This window comes from Cibotium barometz, chromosome 31, assembly GCF_041138505.1.
Source record: "Cibotium barometz isolate CiBa-2024 chromosome 31, ASM4113850v1, whole genome shotgun sequence".
Taxonomy (NCBI): Eukaryota; Viridiplantae; Streptophyta; class Polypodiopsida; order Cyatheales; family Cibotiaceae; genus Cibotium; species Cibotium barometz.
In genome coordinates, this window is record NC_141076.1 from 3,755,997 (window position 1) to 3,776,215 (window position 20,219).

Consider the following 20,219-nt stretch of genomic DNA (forward strand, 5'->3'; position numbering starts at 1 on the left):
TCATTTAGTCGGGTTCACACTATAGAGAACCCGTGTATGTATTTGGTTGAGTACCTTTCATATTGTGTGTACTCTTATTCTTGGATATGGTGTGTTGAGTGTTGAGTAGAGAAGAAGAAGATTTTCAGCCTCTCACCTTGTGTGTTCTCTATTAGGGTTTTGTGAGTGTGTGTGTGCTTGCAAGAGCTCAAGCTCTCTTCCCCCCTGCATCTTTTCAGTCTGGCCCATGGCAAACATTTGGCACTCCCGGTGGGTCGTATTTCCAATCCGATGACTCAAAACCACAAGCATAGGTTCTAGGGTTTTGCACATAATATGTATGTAGTGTAGGTACAATGCAACCATTTCAGGGCAACATGCCAGGGCTAGGAACACATCAAATACAATGCCATCCACACATGATCATATAGAAGGAAAACATAAAACCACGTTTCCACAAGTATGTCCACTCGCACGGAGTAGGCACCACATAGGCATAACACTGCCCCTCAAAAAGATATGTCGATGAATCTCCAACATCTGCTACATGCTGATGTACCATAAATGGGGCAACACCTCGAGCTAATCGATGAACATGGTTGCAGTGAATCTTACTTTATCGGGCTTAATACTTGCCACTTTTGATTTCACAAGCATGTGCAGGCTTGATATAGCATCTCCCTCTGCTGCATGATCAGCAATGCATGAGGTTCGGTTCAAAAGGTATCTTGTGCGGCATGACTACTACTGCATCCAACTGGCGTGCAGTACATAGGAGATCAACCATGCAAGTTTGGTGCTTGATTTTTGGAATGATACCATACTGTTTGCTCATTGCCTCATAATATTTCTTCCCCTTCTCTAGTAGACCAAGCTTTTATCTAGTTTCATTCACTCCTCCATTCTCTAATCTCATCGATTAGATATATTGGAGATGGTCACGAAGGATTGCTTATCCAATACATCGTCTAGACTCCTTCATACCTCCATTCTCTAATCTGATCTCATCAATCAGATATATTGGAGATGGTCACCAAGGATTGCTTGTCTATTACATTACAATAAGTAAATCAACCAGAGTTGTAAAAGACTTAAATTTTGTAGCAAAGTTTGAGTACAATCATTTGAAAGAAATATACACCACTCTTTAAAAAATACATTTACATTGAAGAAACCACCTTTTAACCATTTATCTTATGATAATTATTGCTATATAAAAATGACTAGCATACACTAATGACTCTGATGGCTCCACAGTTTCTGTACATGCTCACAAGGGATGTACAAACTAAGACATTTGATGCAAAGTGCTTCATCCGCACATTGGAATGTAATGCCTGTCGTATTCTGAGATATTTCACTTTGGTTGATTGATCCTCCACAAGCAGAGCTTCTTTCAAGTCTGCAAAGGCACCATATGCATGAAGAACAATCACAAATGTGTGTAGGTTTGGATTTACACATTCCTCTTGCATCTGCACACGAACAATAATAAGGCCTTCTCTGCGTGATTGCAACATGCCTGAAGTGCCATATTGAATGTCGATCTTGGGCCTTCTTGTTGCATCTTCCCATAGAGGATAGCAGCCTGTTGGGCCTACCCATGCTAAAAACAGATTGACGTCATTGTGAACCATGAGTCAGCCTTTCGTCTAGGAATATTGTCAAACACCATTTGCGCCTCTTCAAGCCTATATCACTTATCAAGGGCATTCCCTTTCAGACCAAGTTGAGCATACATAGTAATGATGGCATTCCATATGACTGTATCTTACAATGAGAATTTGGTGAGTAGCTTGAGGGAATTCTCAAGACTGCCACATCTCCCATACATGCTCACAAATGTATTGCAAACAAAGAGATTACTTTCCAATCCTTTTTTGGCAATCTGAGCATGAATTTCTCGGCCTTGGCCAATCTCTCTTATGGCACCACATGCTTTTAATCCACAGATCGATGTGACGGCATACGGACACACTTCTTCCAATTACATCTTCTCCAAACAAAGTAGTGCTTCCTCGATCGTCACTACTCAGCATATCCTGCAAAAGTCCATGTGAACCAATCCACCCATATTATTGCAACTTCATCTTGCACAGAAGAAACCTTTGTATGGGCATCATGAACCCCATCTCCCTCAGTTGGAAGATTCTGTCTAGCTTCCAAATCTAGGGAACTCGTTGATAGAAGGCTAGGGTAAAAACCGAGACCAACTCCCAGCACTTTCGGCCCTCCCATGTACCCTCAACCTCCACCATATGTGCCCCCTCATCGATTTTGAACTCTGATTCAAGCAATCTTTGTTCTTCTTTTATCCTAGCAGAGGACGCTAAGCCAACTCCATCCTCTTCGGGGTTTTGTTCCACCTCAGTGTGCTGCTCCCTTCTACTTGGCTGGAAGGTTCCGAAGTAATGTTCAACCAAGATCCTATCATCCCGAACAGTAGCACATGGCCTTCCAATGTGTTTGGGTAGCATCTGATGACCATGAATCTATGGAATGCATATCACATAGAGCTTTTCTCTATTCAAGGATATAGGCAAGATCCCTACCATATTCACCAGGACTCCGAGCAACATTCATACCAATAGCCATGGGGTATTGACTCAACTCATCCACCGCTTCTTGTAACATTCAAATGCAATGAATGCTAGAGCATGATTTTTTTCTCTTCGCATCACAATCAGCATGCCATTGCTCTGCCTTATCAAGAAAATCTGAATTTTTTTCCAACTCTTCCTTTGCTTCCTCCATTTTGGCATATCGGATGCATTCGGGAACTGCTTGACAATCTAGTACAGCTTCTTGCATACATGTGGCGTGCAAAAATTGATATATAACCCTTCCTCGGAACATGGGTCACACATGTGTGGGCATTCCCTGGTGGAATGATCATGGTGGAAGCAAATAGCACACTTCTTCTTCTCCTTTTTCTTCTTTTTCTTCATGATCATTCCCTAGTGGAATGATCATGGTGGATTGGGTCTCCGACTCAGATAGACCCACTCCGCCGAACACTACACGACGATTAGGCTTGGGCGCGAACGTCGTCCGACTACGTCCTGCACCTACTGTGGTTGGCTTACCCTAACACCCACCTCGCTTTTGGAAGTTGAACTTCGTTTACGATTGCTCCAGCGACCTCATTGGAGTTGCGTACAAGATGTACAGAGTGTGAAGTTCCGCATGGAAATGAACGTCGACAACAAGGAAGAGTGGGCCGTGGGTTTCAGCGAGGCAGCCAGCCGGTACCCTCGTCTCCACGACCTCCCTCCCTCTTACGAGCTGCTTCCAGGAGGGCATCAGAGCAGCAGTCATGCACAACGCAGGAGAAGGAGAATGAAGGTCACGCATTTCCTGGGCCTCCCAAAGAACAGGATAATCTGGTTCGTGAGCTGCAGCGCCTTCAACAGTCCATGAATAGCGCCTTCATCGTCCGGAGGGGAGTCGAATGACCGTGGTCGCCAAGGTGTTAGGGCCTCATCCCTAACAAGGAACTAGTCGCAAAGAAAAAAGGGAAAAAAGAAGAAAGAGAGAGGAAGAAAGATTTCCATTGAAGCTTCTTGCCTTCAGAGTTGAGATACCTTCATGTCACAACCCCCGTATGAGGTGAATGCCCAAAAAAACATAAGGTAGGTGAGCCCGCTCTGACATTCCGGTGGCGCTGCTCTGGCTCGGAGGCAGGGCGGCTCTCGGGCCCGAGGCCGGCCCGAGGCCAACAACGTGAAAAAACCATGGCTCCTTATGATAAAAGTTTCCCCAAAATGGAGGCAGAAGGATACATGAGTCTCCAATGGGATTTCTAGGCATTATGGCATGATGAATGAACTCAAATCCAGTTAGTTAAATTATCTACTTGCTCTCTACTTTTATGTGTGTGTGTGTGAGAGAGGAAGAGATTTGAAAGTAGATGCTAGATTAACTCTTAGTTCATGTTCCTGTCAATGCTTTATGTGAAAGAGAGTAAATAGTGAGAGGAGAGTAAGTCTTTGTGTAAGAGGTGAATGGCTTCAGGAGATGTGAGCTTGGAGGCAAGGTAAGCTCGCCACAATAAATGTTTCTTTTTTTTAAAATCTATGGTGTGAATAAGAAGTAGAGAGAACCAAAACAAGCCATAACAATATAAAAAAGACAGCCAAAAATGGAGCAAAATGGCACTCTTTTAGGCATAAGAAGCGATCAAAAACACGCAAATATCCATCAAAATCAACTCTTTTCATGGAAATCCACTACTCAGGAAGGTGGGAAATGGGTAAACCATAGATCTAGTGAAGAAAAGATCCAATGAATTTCTCCTCAAAAGCAACACAAAAAATGTAAAGGCCTAAAGATTAGGGGATCTAATCAACCTCTACTCCAATACTATCCTTGGGAGTTTTGGATCGGCCTAACGGGCTCGAATCATGCTCCAAGAGCTCCACTCTTGCTTGGGAAGCTCATTTGGTCACTATCTCTTGAAAGAGTTATCACACCATCATGTTAGACTACATTTCCCTCCTGACACAATCTCGCTAGCATGTGATTAAGAAGAAGATTAGCAAGACTCAAATTCACAATGGGAGAGAGTGTATATTACATTATAAAAGAAACAAACTTATTAGTGTTTACACACACTTAACTTATGGTGGGTCGGGCGGTGTAGAGGCAATGCGCATGGCTCATAGGTGGCATGTTGCTTATATAATGCTTAATCTTATAATACATCCATGAATACATCATTTGAGAATGCATCCTACCTTGCTGCCACATGCTCTTAGAGAGAATCACGTAAGTATTCCCTCATACATTTACACGCACCCATATGGACATCATTTCTTTATATCTTGATCATAAATCCCTTTATTATTTCCATCTTTTCTCTTTGATGTAAAATATTAGCAGTGGCATCTAGTAGTCCAAAAATGGGTTAAGAGGAGTAAAAAATGAGATCTCTATCTAGTCTAATGCTTTGTGTGCTCACAAGATGGAGGAGAAGAAGAATATAACTACAAGAGAGTGAGGGGCATAGAGATAACAAACAAGAAATATCATCAAGTAAGAGACACCACCGTCCACTTGCGTACACATGAGAGAGAGAAAGCACACAGACTATCAATACAAGAGCACACGGCAAGAAAAGATGGAATTATGATAATGGGATTGATTCTTTTCTCATTATTATAAATAACTTATATGTAGTCCTCATATGTACAAAATGTCAGACCACCTATTGAATGTCTAAGGGGGGGGGGGGGGGAAATCTAGCGGAGTGAAGCTATTCCTAGGCTACGTTAGTATTATAGGTGTCATAAGATGAGCTAGATCCCTACATTAGTATTATATAAAAAAGTGTATTAGTTAGTATTATAGGTGTCATAAGATGAGCTAGATCCCAAAATCTAGTGGAGTGAAGCTATTCCTAGGCTACGTTTATATAAAAAAGTGTCTTAGTTAGTATTATAGGTATCATAAGATGAGCTAGATCCCAAAATATTATATCATGAAGTGCTAAGCTCGATTATAAAAAGATGATAATTAACAGAACATGATCCTGCATAAAAAGGTCATGTTCACACTATGTGGTTAACATAACCCCATCCCTAATGTAGATTCTATTATTGTAGATTTGCAGTTCTTCTCCTTTTCCTTCATCCTTTTATGAATACACTAGGAATTGGATTACAGATAAAGCTCCTCCATATCTCTCTCGTCCTTTCATCCCTACCCACTATTTCAAGGCATCAATGGAGTAACACCATTCGTGATGCAAGTGAGGTGATCTAGCTTCCCCACAAGAGGAGGAGGTACATTCTTGGTAGCTAGCTGAGGCAAGTTCTAACTTCTTGCATTAACCTTTCCATTCATCTCCTCCTCCTATCTTACAAGGACTTCGAATGTTTATTGTTGATTGAACACAATAGGGGGTTTTCCATTGGTAGCTAGAGGCAAGTTCTAACTTCATGTGTTAACCCCTACATTCTTCCCTTCTCTCCTATCTTGTAAGGCCTTATAATGCTTGTTTGTGAACACTACACAAACTTAAAATTTTATTATTGATAGTCCATTAAAAAAACTTCTCAAGCACATGTCTATAGATTTATCTCTAAAATGTGAATTTAGAAACCCTTCTGGTAAACTCATATTATATATATTTTTACATGAATAAATTAAGAGTATGCTTTATCATTATTCTCTATCTTAAGGAAATGAATGTTGATTTAAAATTTATGCAAACATGGAATCATTCTTGTCTAATTCTTATGGTTCATATGGGCTTGCGGTCTTGTCCAACTCTTCTAAGTCTCATATATAAGGATACTCAAGTAGAAGTGTTCCTCTAATACTATGATACCAAAATTAATGCTATGTTCCTTCATCTCCACATGTAGTTCTGAAACTACTTCATTCAAGCTAGAGGTCCCATTAGTCCTATATGATTTTTTCTCCCTATCTTTAAAGTTTCCCAATGATTCATGTACATCACCTTCTTGTATGGTCTACTTTAGCCTTTCAACATCATCTTCCATCCATGGGTGTCACCATTTCTTTCATAGTCTGATTCAAGGAATGCAAATCATTGTAGCAATACCAACGATTTGCGTTCACATTTTCTTAGATTTCTCTAAGAATTGCAGCACGTAGTTTTAGTGCATAAAGCCCAATTTTCCCATCTTTATGCATGCCATATCATGATTGAGGCTTGGGTTGCATAGCCTTTTGGATATGTGGCCTCTTGTGCATCATGTGTCTATCTGGTATATCTTTGACCCACTTAACAATTCACTTGAAGGATGATCTCTTGGATGTACCCATGCTGTAGAAAGAAGGAAAGACCTGCATAGTCTCTCTCTAATGCTTAGAGTGCTCACAAATAGAAGCACATAATTGTGTATATAATGTTAAAGTTGGTGGTTACATAAATACCCACGATAAGGTATGATATGAAGGGATATACCCTTTGACTTGTGCCTTTTGGCTTCTCATTTGATTGCGGGCGGAAAGACCTGCATAGCCTCTCTCTAATGCTCAGAGTGCTCACAAATAGAGGCACATAATTGTGTATATAATGTTGAAGTTGGTGGTTACATAAATACCCACGATAAGGTATGATATGAAGGGATATACCCTTTGACTTGTGCCTTTTGGCTTCTCATTTGATTGCGGGCGGCCACACTTAATGCGGTCATTTGGCATTATGGGGCATGCCCAACACTCCCCCTTACTGCCAATTGGCGGCACGAGGAGTATGAGTGATTGTTGATAACCTAATCTAGTGCCAGGTTTTTAAGGTGATGGCAACACCCTAGTTGCAAGCCTAATCTACATGCTATAATATGTACATCATGCAATGCAATTTTTGAGAAAAAATTAATCAAACTATCTCGGGTCGAAGATAGTCTCGTGCTCAAGTAAGCTCCTCATGCAATTCTTCATCTTTACACGAGCTCTTGGCTTAGTCTTGAGCAGCATTGGCTTCAAGTAATCCATTTCTCAAACTTGTACCTGCTTCTCCCCCTTTCCCCCCCGTCAAGGGGAGAAATGGAGACATTTGCAACCATGTTTCAAGAAGAACGATGTCGTCATTGCCATCTTGATTCAGAGCAGAATTTGTAGTATCACCTGTGTCGGAGGCAAGACCTAGAGGCAAAACCATCAGAGATGCAAAACCTCCTCCATCATCAAAGTTATTGTCATGGGCATCATCTCGTGCAAACATGGCATCAAATGCATCATCTTGCTTAGGCATGTCCAAATCAGCATCATCATCTCGACCAGCACCCTCTGCATCTAAATGTCATAATTATCAGCATCTTCTTCATCAAATTTTGATTTAGCACCATTATCTTCGCATTCTGCATCTTTTGCTACAGTAAAGTGAAAAATATTCATGGGCAGGATTAGATGCACCCTTTGTGTGTCCAATTTGATCATCATCTTCTGCTATTTCCGCAGGATATTTGTTTACTGTAGCAAGCTCTTTATGTGCTTCAATGCCAGCCTTGGGTGCCTTGCCCATTCTCCACGTAGGGTCTGATGCCTCTGCAACACCTGAGTCATTTTTGGGCTCATCTTCTTGATCATTGTTAGGATCATTGTTATCCTCATCTACAAGTTGGATTTCTGAATCCGCGTCTTGGGCATGTATTGTCTGCGCCTCTTGGGCACGTATCCTCTGCACCTCTTGGGCACTGGCAAGGGTTGACTTCCACCAAAAAAGTATGCACACCATTTAGCGATTGTTGCTTGATACTTGTGTGCACGTGGGTTGTCATCTTCGTGATCAAAATAAGGGTAGAGCTCCCCAATAGGCTCCAAGGTACCCATCTGATGCCATGTAGAAAGAAGGAATGACCTGCATAGCCTCTCTCTAACGCTCAGAGTGCACACAGACAGAAGCACATAATTGTGTATATAACGTTGAAGTTGGTGGTTACATAAATACCCGCAATGAGGTATGATATGAAGGGATATACCCTTTGACTTGTGCCTTTTGGCTTCTCATTTGATTGCCGGCGGCCACACTTAATGCGACCATTTGGCATTATGCCCAACACATGCAAGGCCTCATAATGGATCTCATAATAAACATCTACCAAGGAATCTCCAACGGATCTCCAAGGCAAAGTACTAACAACACAACTTGATACAACCATGCCCTTTCTCAGCAAGGCTATCAAGATGTGTGTCTATAAGTGCTTGTAGATGTGGAGGAGAGAGACAGAGAGATGTAGTGTATAAACATATTACAAGTATAGCACACACCACAAACAATCCATCAATGGTTTAAATGATCTTTATTCCATACAAAAGCAGTGTATTCAGATCATAAAAATAATTAGTACAGCGATGCTAGCCCAATGGAACATGCAATGTTTGTCTAGCTTGCTCACGTCTCTTCCAAGTTGGCACTGGTGCTCCATTTGTCGAAGACTATCGGCTCATTTTAGGCATGCCAAAACGTGTCGTATGACACACATAGCACAAGTTTAATGGCGTCACGCTTTCACACTTGGCAGCTTGCAGTTGTTCATTCCAGTCACCTTGATGTGTCGCCGGTCATATTCCAATAGATTTGGACTACAGATGTGGCCTCGTTATCTGGATTCGTTCTCTGTATGTTCAGCAGAGTAGCTTTGGATTCCTGCACCTTAGAGCAAAGACAGATTCAAAAATAGTCTTCTCTCTAAGGGCAAGATATTCCACCATTACCTGCCTTTCCTCATCTTCAAAAACCGCGCAAGTGATGCTTTCCTTGCAAATGGAAGCTCTGTGGAAAAAACAGCGTAATCAGTGATTAGGTGGGTGCAAATCTTGGGAAACGGGAAAAGCAATGTTATTTATTGAAAGAAAGTGACAAAGGTGGCAATATACCTGTGTGGGAGCGTTTGATTATGATGGGCTGTTGTCTGGACAATACTGCAGAGGAAAAATCATGGTGGAAAGCTCGCAATGAAGTAGGCACTGTTCTATTGTTCGTAGTCGGATAAACCAAAGATTGATCCGTCGCAAGAAGCATGAGAGCTTGTGCCTGCGTTAACGTTCCATTTAATTTGTTATTAAGCATTTAATAGCCTAAGGCAATCCAAAGGAAGTTATGCGTTAACGTTCCATATTAATTTGTTATTAAGCATTTAATAGCCTAAGGCAATCCAAAGGAAGTTATACGTGTTAACATGCGTAAGGGAATGTTTTGTACCTTGTGGGCAGGAACATTGTCGTACACATGCATCTTGCCCGAGTAAAAGATTGTAAGCTGTGGCGAGCACGCTTGTACGCACCGATCATACTCTTGGTCTTGATGCGTGCCTGGTTAATTGACAAAAGTTCAATCACTCAGCAAACTAATGATGCTTAAATCGTTTATTGTATCCTTCTAATCATGAATACATCTGTACTATTATTTCAAGGCTTCTGTTTCGAGCACAATCATGGCAATGTCCTTAAGTAGGTCCATTTAGTGAAATTTACCTAACAATGCTGGCTGCAGTTCCAGATTCCCGGAGGAATCAGCCTCTGTTAATGACGAACTAGAGCAGGGGCGCTGATGATGATGATGAGAAATCGCGCGATGCTCCAGGGCAGACATAGGAGATGCATCGTTGATATGGTCAAAGATGCGCTTGAGAGAGAGCGAGGCGCTCTCACGAGCCTTCAGAGGGAGGCCGTCGGATCGCACCGTCGAGGCAGAATCGCAAGAGAGGTGGGTGTTTTGGGCGTGGTAGAGCTGGCGCCCATTTTGGCCGTCGACGGCGCCCATGTCGAGCAAGGACGCAATTAGCTGAATCAAGAAGTTGGTATAGAAATTAAAGTTTTCAAGAAAGAGGAATGTTTTGCTGTGATAATTAATAAGATCACAGGAAGGGAGATCAGACCCAAGCAGGCTTGATGCACGCTTGCCCTTCAAAATTATTGACGGGTTGCAGCAACTATGGATCGAAGCGAGTGTTACATATATCGGGGAAAAGCAAGCACTGTCTCTGTGCTATGGCATGTGCGCTTTTTACAAAGGGAATTCCTGAAGGTGATCGAACACGTGTCCATTTTTCTGCACGTTTAGCACTTGGTGGTTCAAAGTTCAAACGTCATTTCCGATCTTTTGCTGAGCTACATTTCCGACTTCTCTGACCACATGAACATAACCGTAGTCGGAGCCCCACAAATTTGATAGCCGCCAACCACGTGCAAATCACAATAGTCAAGCGCAACGTTTGTAGCACACGAACACAAATATATCACGTCAGTGCCAATATAGAACAAGTAAGGACCCATTTCCACACCGATAGAACTAACAAACCACTTTCGAGGTGGATTTGATTGAATTGTTCCAAAGAAGAAGTTTCTATGTGTTCTGGTCCACTTTTCACGAGCTCCCTAATTAAGTTCAACAAGTAAGGACCCATTTCCACACCGATAGAACTAACAAACCACTTTCGAGGTGGATTTGATTGAATTGTTCCAAAGAAGAAGTTTCTATGTGTTCTGGTCCACTTTTCACGAGCTCCCTAATTAAGTTCAACAAGTAAGGACCCATTTCCACACCGATAGAACTAACAAACCACTTTCGAGGTGGATTTGATTGAATTGTTCCAAAGAAGAAGTTTCTATGTGTTCTGTTAAGTTCACTCTCCTGTTCACTCTCCTATTCGGAAAAAAATATAACTCTCGATTCAAAAAGAGGACGACAAAAAGAAAACCATAGATATTTTTTATTTTTCAAGACAAAAATTCCTATGGATTCACATTTGCGAAAAACATAATAAAAATGTCATTTATTGATATTTCAAGTGATTACAATACCAAAATTTTTTTTCTGTAATAAAAGAATATATTCTAGCTTGTGGATGTTCTCCTCATTGTCACTATCATCAACTTCGATATCAATTGGAATGTCTTTATCTTTTTCAATTTCTTTACCCGGTCTATGTGTTTGCTCTTCCTCCATTATTTCAATTGTTTGCTTATTTGTCTTATAAGAATTCTCTACTATTTCATCTTCATTAAAGGCATACCTCAAATCGTCAACTTCATTCTCATTTCTTTTCCATCTGTTCATAAACCAATCTAATCTTGGATGTGAAGCATCAAAATTTTGTTTATTAATAAAAATATCATAGATATCTTTCATTGTTGTGTTGGATGGGTATACCATTGTCCTCCATAAAGCATCAACTTTTTGAAGCTCCATTCCTCTTCTTTGATATGGTGTTATCCAATTAGAAGACGGGTAGTACTTTCCTGTCTTGATCATTTTATGAATGGTGGTGCAGAAATTATTGCCCAAAGGATGCTTTAAATAGAACTTCCAAAACATCAATGCTCTATCAAAAATGTTTGTTGGAGTAAGACAAACTTTGTTCTTCAAATCATCTGCACCATATTGCATGTAAATTTCTATTCCCTTTGAAATATCTTCAGCACTAATATTATGCGACACATTTTTGTAATGAGGCTTATCAATATCTTTCATACAATAGCCTATCATACCATGAAATGTATGCATGTTCTTCTGCCTTAATGCTCTACACATTACAATGCCACCAATGGGATTATTCTTATCCCAACCAAGATACTTTTTTATGAGCTTATTAACTGCAATTATTGACTTTGCATGAATTCTAATGACCATTTGATAATGTAAATGGAAAACTGTGCCTCCTCTTTCCAATGAGCAACTACCAGCAAGGCATTCCTTAGTGATAAAATCATGAAGATTATTTAGTAATGCTTCATCAATGTCACTACCACCTATTGATATTGTCACACTTAGCTCAAGCACTTTCAAGTTGACATTGGATTGATCTAACATTGTATCTTCATTAGATAACTTCTTTGGTCTTCCACGATTTTTCTTAGGTTCTATGCTTGAAACTTCATGGCCTTCATTAGTTGAATTTATAAATTTTCCAGTCGTTGATTCTCTTGCTCTTTTTCTCATTTTTGACATTTCACTACATAATAAAAAAGAAAAAATAGGTTAATAATTCAGAATACATATAGTCAAATTAGTGATAATACAATTGTGGAAAGAAACATTAATGTATTTGATTGCCTAATTTTAAGAAAATTATATTCATGAAAGATAGGATTATCAAATGGATTAATAAAATTACCTCATATAATCAATTCAGATGTGGTCGGATCTGATTGCAAAAGCGAAGGATGGTGGACTGGACGTTATACAAACCTACGTCTTCTGAAACGCTCACGAGCCACAACAAGGAACCGTAAGTAATTACGATATTTTTAATCAATCAATTGAAATAATTATCTGATCTTACAATTTAACCACCAAAAAACGATTAGTCATCGATATAATCATCGAATTAATCATCAATCAATTGCTATTAATTATAAGCACAACCCACATTATGTAATTAGTATATGCACATGGTGAACAGGAGACATTGGAAAGTTTGTGACAGTTTGCCTATTTTTTTCTAGAGGCGGGTAGGCTCAAATTTGAAAGAGACCAAATTCCCGCGCAAACGGCCAGAAAAGAGCCAATATGCTTAGATTAACGTAGTCCCACGCCACTCATAGCCTTAATTTTCTCATCACTTGTGCACAAGCATTCCGGCCTAGTTAATTAATTAACCTTAGTATACCTTGGGTTTTAATTAGAAAAAAATGTATTTTTGAACATCTTGAATGTCTTCGCACATTGTTCTCTCTGAGTTGTCATCATGCAGAGGCATTTTTATAACTGAGGTTAATTAATTAACCTTACTATAACTAATCTTCATCGAATGCTCCAGAAGATCGAAGCCCCCAGAAAAATCATCGATAGGGAAGCTTCGCGACATTAATATAATTTTTAACTTGACTAAAGTTTCGAACACGAATAAATTACCCAGCGACAGCGAGATGACGAATGCAGCACGAATTGAAGCTCCTAAGTGAATTTAAAAAAAATCGAATAAACTACACAGCGAGATCAATTAAAAAAAATGAATAAATTACCCAGCGACAGCGAGATGATGAATGCAGCACGAATTGAAGCTCCTATGTGATATACCCGCTTTCAGAATAAGTATCGGTGGAGGTGCGATTGGCAGACTGGTTGAAGCCTGCTTTCGAAGGCTGGGCCATGCATTTGACGAGAGATCACAAAAGCTTCCGCCGAACCACCCCACAACCGCCACCCTTACTAAGGCTAAAAATGTTATCTAAAAATGCTATTTAAAACGAAAGGTTTTTTGAACCTTAGGTTTCTCGATTCAAATAATTAATGAATTTAATTAATCGCTCATTGTGCGCCCCTATTTAAGTGAGAAAGAAAAAGACAAATGTTTATGCAATACTCATAAGCGATGCTCATAAAGACGACTTCTCTATATATTATCTTAAGGAAGAGTTTCTCAAAGCTGTCATGTGGCAATTATTTGCAGGTTCGGGAAGGGGAGGAGGAGGTTTGGGTAACATTTGATTTTGGAAGCCTCAAAAGACGTGCGAAGCACGCGAAGCACGAGTTCCCAACTAGTGAAAACAAGTCCAAAAAGGTGATGTTTACATGTTGTGAGATAAAGTCCAAAAAGGTGATGTTTACACGTGAGATAAATAGGCTACCATCTTTTATTTTAAAACTTTAGGGCCACTTACATGTATCAAACCAAGTTATAGGGCCCCATGAGTTTTTGTAAATTTTATCTATCTATATAAGTTTAACTTGTTTCCTACAGTAGTAGGAAAATAATTTGGTGTATGCAATTGTTTATGTTGTGTGGGAAAGAGATGTGTGAACTTGGACAAGTTTATTAGAAAGTATTAATTGTCAAAAAGTATTGTTTGTGTCCCCAAGGTGGTAGCCTAGTGTATAAGACTTTGGACTTTTTATAGGAGGTCCTAGCCTCTAGGTTTAAATCTTCTTGGGGACATCTTACACTAAGGGTGTGTTTGCGTGCAGGTAGGCACGTAGGTTGCCATCTACACACCTTGGGCCGTCATCATTCGATCATTATGGCACTTACTTCTACCCTCCTCTTTGCTGAAAATATGGTAGGGTGTGTGTGTGGTGCGTAGTATGGTGTATGTGGTGAGTAGAAGGGTGTGTGTGGTGAGTAGAATGGTGTGTGTGCAAGCAGGGTTAAATTCCTACGTGCGACTAGGAATGGAATAAGACCTCATGAAAAAAAAGAAGTATTGTTTATTGTGTATACTTGTAAAATCCCTCTCAAGTAATATATGAATTTTTCTTTTCTTTTTTGTAAACTCTAGATAAAGAAAGTTGAATTTTGAAAAAAAATCAGAGCAATGTGTCATTCTCATCAAGTGGAGCCCATCCATATGTTTAAGATCTTAATCAAATAATGTTTGGATGGTAAAAAAAGATTTGAAAACTTTCTTAATGACCTACTTGGCTGAGTATGCCACCAGCTGGTAGAGGCAAAATCTTGAGGATATTTCTTCATGGAACATGGAGACAAGGTCTGGGTGCATCATTTTGTACGGCAGATTTGAAGCGAAGAGGACTCCATGCGGCAGCCCCGGGGGGTGCACCTAAAAAAATGTAAGTGTAGCACGTGAGTTCATCAGGAGGGTTTTTTTAATTGACAAAACCTACAGGATTACATCTACAAGAGGGGGTTTTTTATTACACTTTTGAAAAAAACCCGTAGGTTCCTTAAGAAAGAGGGGTAATTTTATTAGTTGATAGCATGTAGGTAGAGGGGGTTTTTTATTACCCCTTGAACGCACGTGATACATATGATTTCTTAGTGGTGGACCCCCCGAGGCGGCAGCATTGGCTCTGCAGCAAGTCGGCGCCGATTTTCTGCACAGCTCTAGGTCGTACAAACATTCTACTTGTGTAGTCCACTATTTGCCAAAAGGGTTTGAGGGCTTTTGAAGCTCACCTCATCCCCTATCTACAGCTCAGTTTTGAGCTTATTTCATCAACTGTAGCGATGGCTGGAAGAAAAAGACCAGGCGCCATTTTCTCTATTCACTTAAGCTTCTCTTAAAGCTTGATTTTTGGAGGTTTTTCTTGCTCATATCATCACCCCCTTTGCTCTAATCAATCATATGATGAAGTAAATGTTTGTTGCTGAGATTTCTCTTGGTTTTAAAGAGATTCCAACCACTTGAGATATTCATAAATCTCATTCCCGTCAAGCTTCAATATCAACATCGACTTTTAAGCTTTCAAAGCTTTCAAAGTGTGCTTTTAAGCACTAATTGTATTGTTTAATACTAATTACTCTGTTAATCCAGCAAAGGAAAAGTGTTCTTAAACACTAATAGTGTTATTAAACACTAATGGTGAGTTAATCACCAAAATAAGTGTCATTTGACACTAAAAATATGCTTTTTAGCACTAATTGTGTTTTATACACAATAATGGTGATATTAATCATCAACCAAAGTGTTGCTTAACACTAAGGTGGTCTTAACCATCAAAGAAGGAGGTCATTTACATTAAGGAGGCTCTTCTTCATCAACATGGAGGCCGGGCACACACCATAAGTGCCACATTCAAGTCTTCATCGTCAACCACTTCTTCCAAAGAGAAATGGTGCAACCATGAACCAATTGTCTTCACCTCATAAGCTAAAGAGGTTGAAGAATTCTGGTTTTTTATCATAAAACTCAGATTTTTGAGTGTTCTTAAATTGGGCACATGTACATTAAGTGCTCATCTTCAATGTTTATGTGTATTACCCTTGAGGCCCTTATTTGTAAGAGGCATAGGCATGCCATAAGCCATATGTTCTCACCTTCCAAGCCCAAGGCATGTCATTCCGCTGCATATTCTACATTTTCATCGTATAAGATGAGTTGTAAGGTCAAGCATAGAATCCCTAAATGCTCTACCTTCTTGTTTGTCATGATTGTAAGCATCTTTTGGCATTACTTTTGTAAGAGGCATTGGCAACATTATGAGCCATGTCCTCTCCTTCTTGAGCCAAGGATGATCAACCTTATTTGTTTGAGTATTTACCTCAACCAATTACTCATTAAGCTTGTAACTTCAAACCCTAAAGGGTATCATTTAACCAACATTAATAAAAGCTATTGTAATTGTGGAGGAGTAGACACTACCCTTGACCAATCCATAAGGCAAGTGGTAAGACCCTCCCTTTCCCTTCCCCATTTAAATCTACCTCATTACTCATGGAGGAGATATATTATTCAAGGAAGCATAAAGCATGTTGGAGGACCATCTAAAAGCAAACCACTTAAGCAATGGTGGCAGCCTGCTTATGATCATTGTGTGAGAATGGTCAAGGTGGAAAGCATATGGTGGAAGCAATGGCATGTATCTCGTAAGCATGTCATCTACAAGAAGCCAAGCAAACACAAAGAGTGGGGTGCACCATCATTGAGGTGTACATCTTCATCGACAAACAAATAAAGACTTAGATGGCAACAATGTATTAGCCTCTAAGGCTTTAGGAACACATTTTGTAAATCCTAGATAACCACACCTATATTCCAAACCTTGTACGCCTAATGTTATAAAGGCATCCTATGTCCAATACCACCTATTCCATTCTTTCATAGTTGGTATTGAGGGGGGGTATTAAGAGACTAAGGTTATGTAGAAGGGTGAGAGAAGGGTGAGTGTGAATGGACTTGAGGTCCACTTGTTCACCTATTTAAAGGTGAAGCCATGAGGCATTTTGTATGTGAGTAAAGCCTAGTTGTATTCACAAACAACTTAATAAGCAAGAGTTTGTTCTTGTATTTTTTGAGTCTCTCCTCTCCACACACTTGATCTAGCATGAGCACCATGTTTTCTCGACAATACCTAAGTTGCTTCCTGGTAGGCTGGTCCAGACCCAAGAGAAGGTGCCCTCTCCACCAATCTTGTCTTGCTCTCATTGCTATCAACCATGGTGTCCCCAAAATCAATGGATAAGATTTTGTCCATGTTGGCATGACATGAACATCCAGCATAGCTACATGTCCAAGAATAGTCACCTGCAATCTCTTTAGTACTAGCTTTTTCAATATTTTCCATTCTGGCTTTAAACTCAGAAGGTGCACTCACCGCCGTTAGTTTTAAGGCCTCCATAGTTTGTTGGGTCATTACACAAACCTGGGCACCACCATCGATGTACACTTTCTGAACTTGAAACTTATTTACCTAGGCATCCATGACAGGTTGATAATCCTTGTCTCCTTTAACACATACTATATTCAGCTATCCTCCTTTCTTCTCCTTCTTGGAAACCATTGTGCTAACTAGTTTACTCCATGTTCTTTAGAGTTTACGGTAGATGTGCAACAAAACTGGGGCCGAGACAGAGTGGATCCTTTCTACTAGATATCCCTCTTCAAATCATACTCTTCCTCATGAGCCCCAAAGGGAGAATCTTGCATTCCAATATGCCTCTTAGGTCTTCTCTTCCTCTTACCCTCTTTGAACTAGTCCTCTACTTGATTTCCCTTCTTCGTTCTGGATGGTGTTGCTTCATCTTCACCCTCTGCACCTCTGGTTCTTTTGTTGGCTAACATATCAACTTCTACATCCATACCAATCAGATTAATCCCACCTGGTCTAGTCCCTCTGGGTTTGGAATCTCCTCTTTCCTTCTGACATCTGGCCTTTCCTGCCTTCTAGGTGCCTAAGGATGTACATATCCTCCTATTCTCCTCGGGTGTAAGGGGGTGTATGCATAAATAGGTGGACTTAATACCTATGTCCGGGACACAGCTAGTACACTGATAGTAACCATCTAATACAAAGCAAAAAGTGGGTTGTTTAAAAAAAGAAAAAGAAGAAGAATCGTTTTTCGGTTACAAAGCAAAAAGTGGGATGTTTAAAAAGAGAAAAAGAAAAAGAACCGTTTTTCGGTACTCCCCACGTCCTCTGTGTGTGTGTGTGTGTGTGTGTGTGTGTGTGTGTGTGCTGTGAACAAGCTTCCATGGCGACTTCATGTCTGTGTGTGTCTTGTGATTGATGGTAAGGCTTACCCTCTATAGCAGAATCTCTCTCTCTCTCTCTCTCTCTCTCTCTCTCTCTCTCTCTCTCTCTCTCTCTCTTTGCCGTGAATAACCTTCGATGGCGACTTCATATGTGTGTGTGTGTGTCTTGTGATTACTGGTGGTAAGCCTTCCCCTCTATAGAAGAATCTCTCTCTCTCTCTCTCTCTCTCTCTCTCTCTCTCTCTCTCTCTCTCTCTCTCTCTCTTGCTTTAAACAAGCCTCCACGGCAACTTCACATCTGTGTGTGTTTTTGCATTGCAGGTTTCCAGGATTTCTTAATTGAGGGCCCAATAAGCCAAGGCTCGGCCAAGGCACCAGCCAAGCCAGGGCAGCCCAAGCCACCAGCCCGCCAGATCAAAAAAATAGACAATGTTACAAGCAGCCCTTCTCAGAAATTAGAAGCTTTGCAGTAGCTGCGTACGGGGCTTATGGACGGCTACCTTCATCTCATCTTACAGTGTCTTCGAAGTTTTATGGACAGATCTGACTGTCTTAAGAGCCTCATGCTATCCACAAAGTGAGCACATTCGACTTGTTGAACTGATCAAAAGGAGTTTTTTCAACATGGAAATAGTTCCAATTGTACAAGCAGAAGATGTTCAAAGCAGCTTATGTACATGTGCTGGCTCCTTCAAGTGTGCACCATGCAAATCAAAATTAATCAGGGAGTAGAAACAGGCCGGAAGCCTGCTTATCATGAGAAGTTAAAGTCAAGGAAGTCACCAGTGAAACAACTCAAGCTCAGCATCACAAAACAGAAGGTGATTACTTCAAAAGTGATTAAGTGTTTCACGGATTACACACAGGGTCTTGACAATAAAGCAAAGGGTGAGATCGTCACAAGTATACTCAACCATCGAGCTTTAAGAGATGTGCAATTTAATTGTGCATCTCTTAATTGTCACAAAGCTGAGGAATCCACACAGGATCATAAGATCTTTCTCCATGGATTACACAATACCCTCAAGGCTATCAAAAGACCAAAAAGCTCTAGGGAATTGTTTGTTAAACGGGCAAGTATCATGATGGTCATGAATTCCACAAGTAGAAAACCAAATATAGCAGCTGCATCAAGGCTACTTGGAGTTCATCAAAGGAATTTTTATGCAGCTAGATCTCAAATGAAGCAACATGACTCACAGCTGCCATTGCATTTGTGTGAGCGACAACGACAACATAGAAGTAAAATCACAGAGGAAGTGAAAGATTTAGTCATTGCATATTGGACAAACAATACACGTGTGTCATCGAACAAAAAGGATGTATGTCAAAAACGTGTTGGACAAAAGCTATATGAGAAGCATCTGGTGCATCTGCTTGAACAACCTCAGGTTTGTCTTCCTTGTTATGCCATACTTTTTAAATGTCCCTAATTACCTCTTGGTTGTACATTGGTCGGTAGATAAATAGCTACCACTTTCAATTACAGTTTCATCCTCATAAAGGTGGCTAGCAAAGGAAGCCACGAAGGTGGTGGTAGGCTCATAGATTGGTAGCAAAGGTTTTGGTCAAGCTGATATGTTATTAGGCCAGCAGCTAGAAGCATCAGGTTAGGATTTCTATCATACCAATGAACTCCAAGCCTGGGAGCTAATAAGAGTGGTATCTTCATGGTAGGTACTATGCTAAGAGTGGTGGCTCCCAGGCTTGGAGCTCATAGGCATGAGACTGGGAGTGATTCAGGTGGTATCTTGATGATAGGTACTATGCTAAGAGTTAAGGTAGCCACCACTGTTTACATTGCAGCTACTGTTCCAAAGCTGGTAGTTACCTTTCTATCCATAAAAGCCACCATTGTCAACCTGGTAGCTTCCACTCTTAAGATGGTTGCT

At 40.4% G+C, this 20,219-nt stretch overlaps 2 protein-coding genes across 2 annotated transcripts; both read right to left on the reverse strand.

Annotated features, from left to right (window-relative positions):
- Positions 1 to 7,004: 7,004 nt before the first annotated feature.
- Positions 7,005 to 10,411, reverse strand: LOC147620411 (uncharacterized). The gene is made up of 4 exons (XM_086825408.1): positions 9,928 to 10,411; positions 9,656 to 9,765; positions 9,331 to 9,487; positions 7,005 to 9,226 (listed from the first exon to the last, which is right to left on the reverse strand). Exons 1-4 carry the CDS (start codon positions 10,214 to 10,216, stop codon positions 9,165 to 9,167), a joined length of 618 nt encoding a protein of 205 aa, XP_086681534.1. The 5' UTR covers positions 10,217 to 10,411; the 3' UTR covers positions 7,005 to 9,164.
- An 828-nt stretch (positions 10,412 to 11,239) lies between these two features.
- Positions 11,240 to 12,265, reverse strand: LOC147620412 (uncharacterized). The gene has a single exon (XM_086825524.1). The coding sequence runs from the start codon at positions 12,263 to 12,265 to the stop codon at positions 11,240 to 11,242; it is 1,026 nt and encodes a 341-aa protein (XP_086681650.1).
- Between the last annotated feature and the right edge of the window lie 7,954 nt (positions 12,266 to 20,219).

What these genes read in the sequence shown, in the direction of transcription:
- LOC147620411 (XM_086825408.1), bottom strand. Translation starts at nt 10,216, where the DNA reads ATGGGCGCCGTCGACGGCCAAAATGGGCGCCAGCTCTACCACGCCCAA. An exon ending in ACTGCAGCCAGCATTGTTAG is followed by an intron (nt 9,766 to 9,927) that starts GTAAATTTCACT and finishes TCAATTAACCAG; the next exon opens with GCACGCATCAAGACCAAGAG. An exon ending in AATCAAACGCTCCCACACAG is followed by an intron (nt 9,227 to 9,330) that starts GTATATTGCCAC and finishes TTTTTTCCACAG; the next exon opens with AGCTTCCATTTGCAAGGAAA.
- LOC147620412 (XM_086825524.1), bottom strand. Translation starts at nt 12,265, where the DNA reads ATGTTAGATCAATCCAATGTCAACTTGAAAGTGCTTGAGCTAAGTGTG.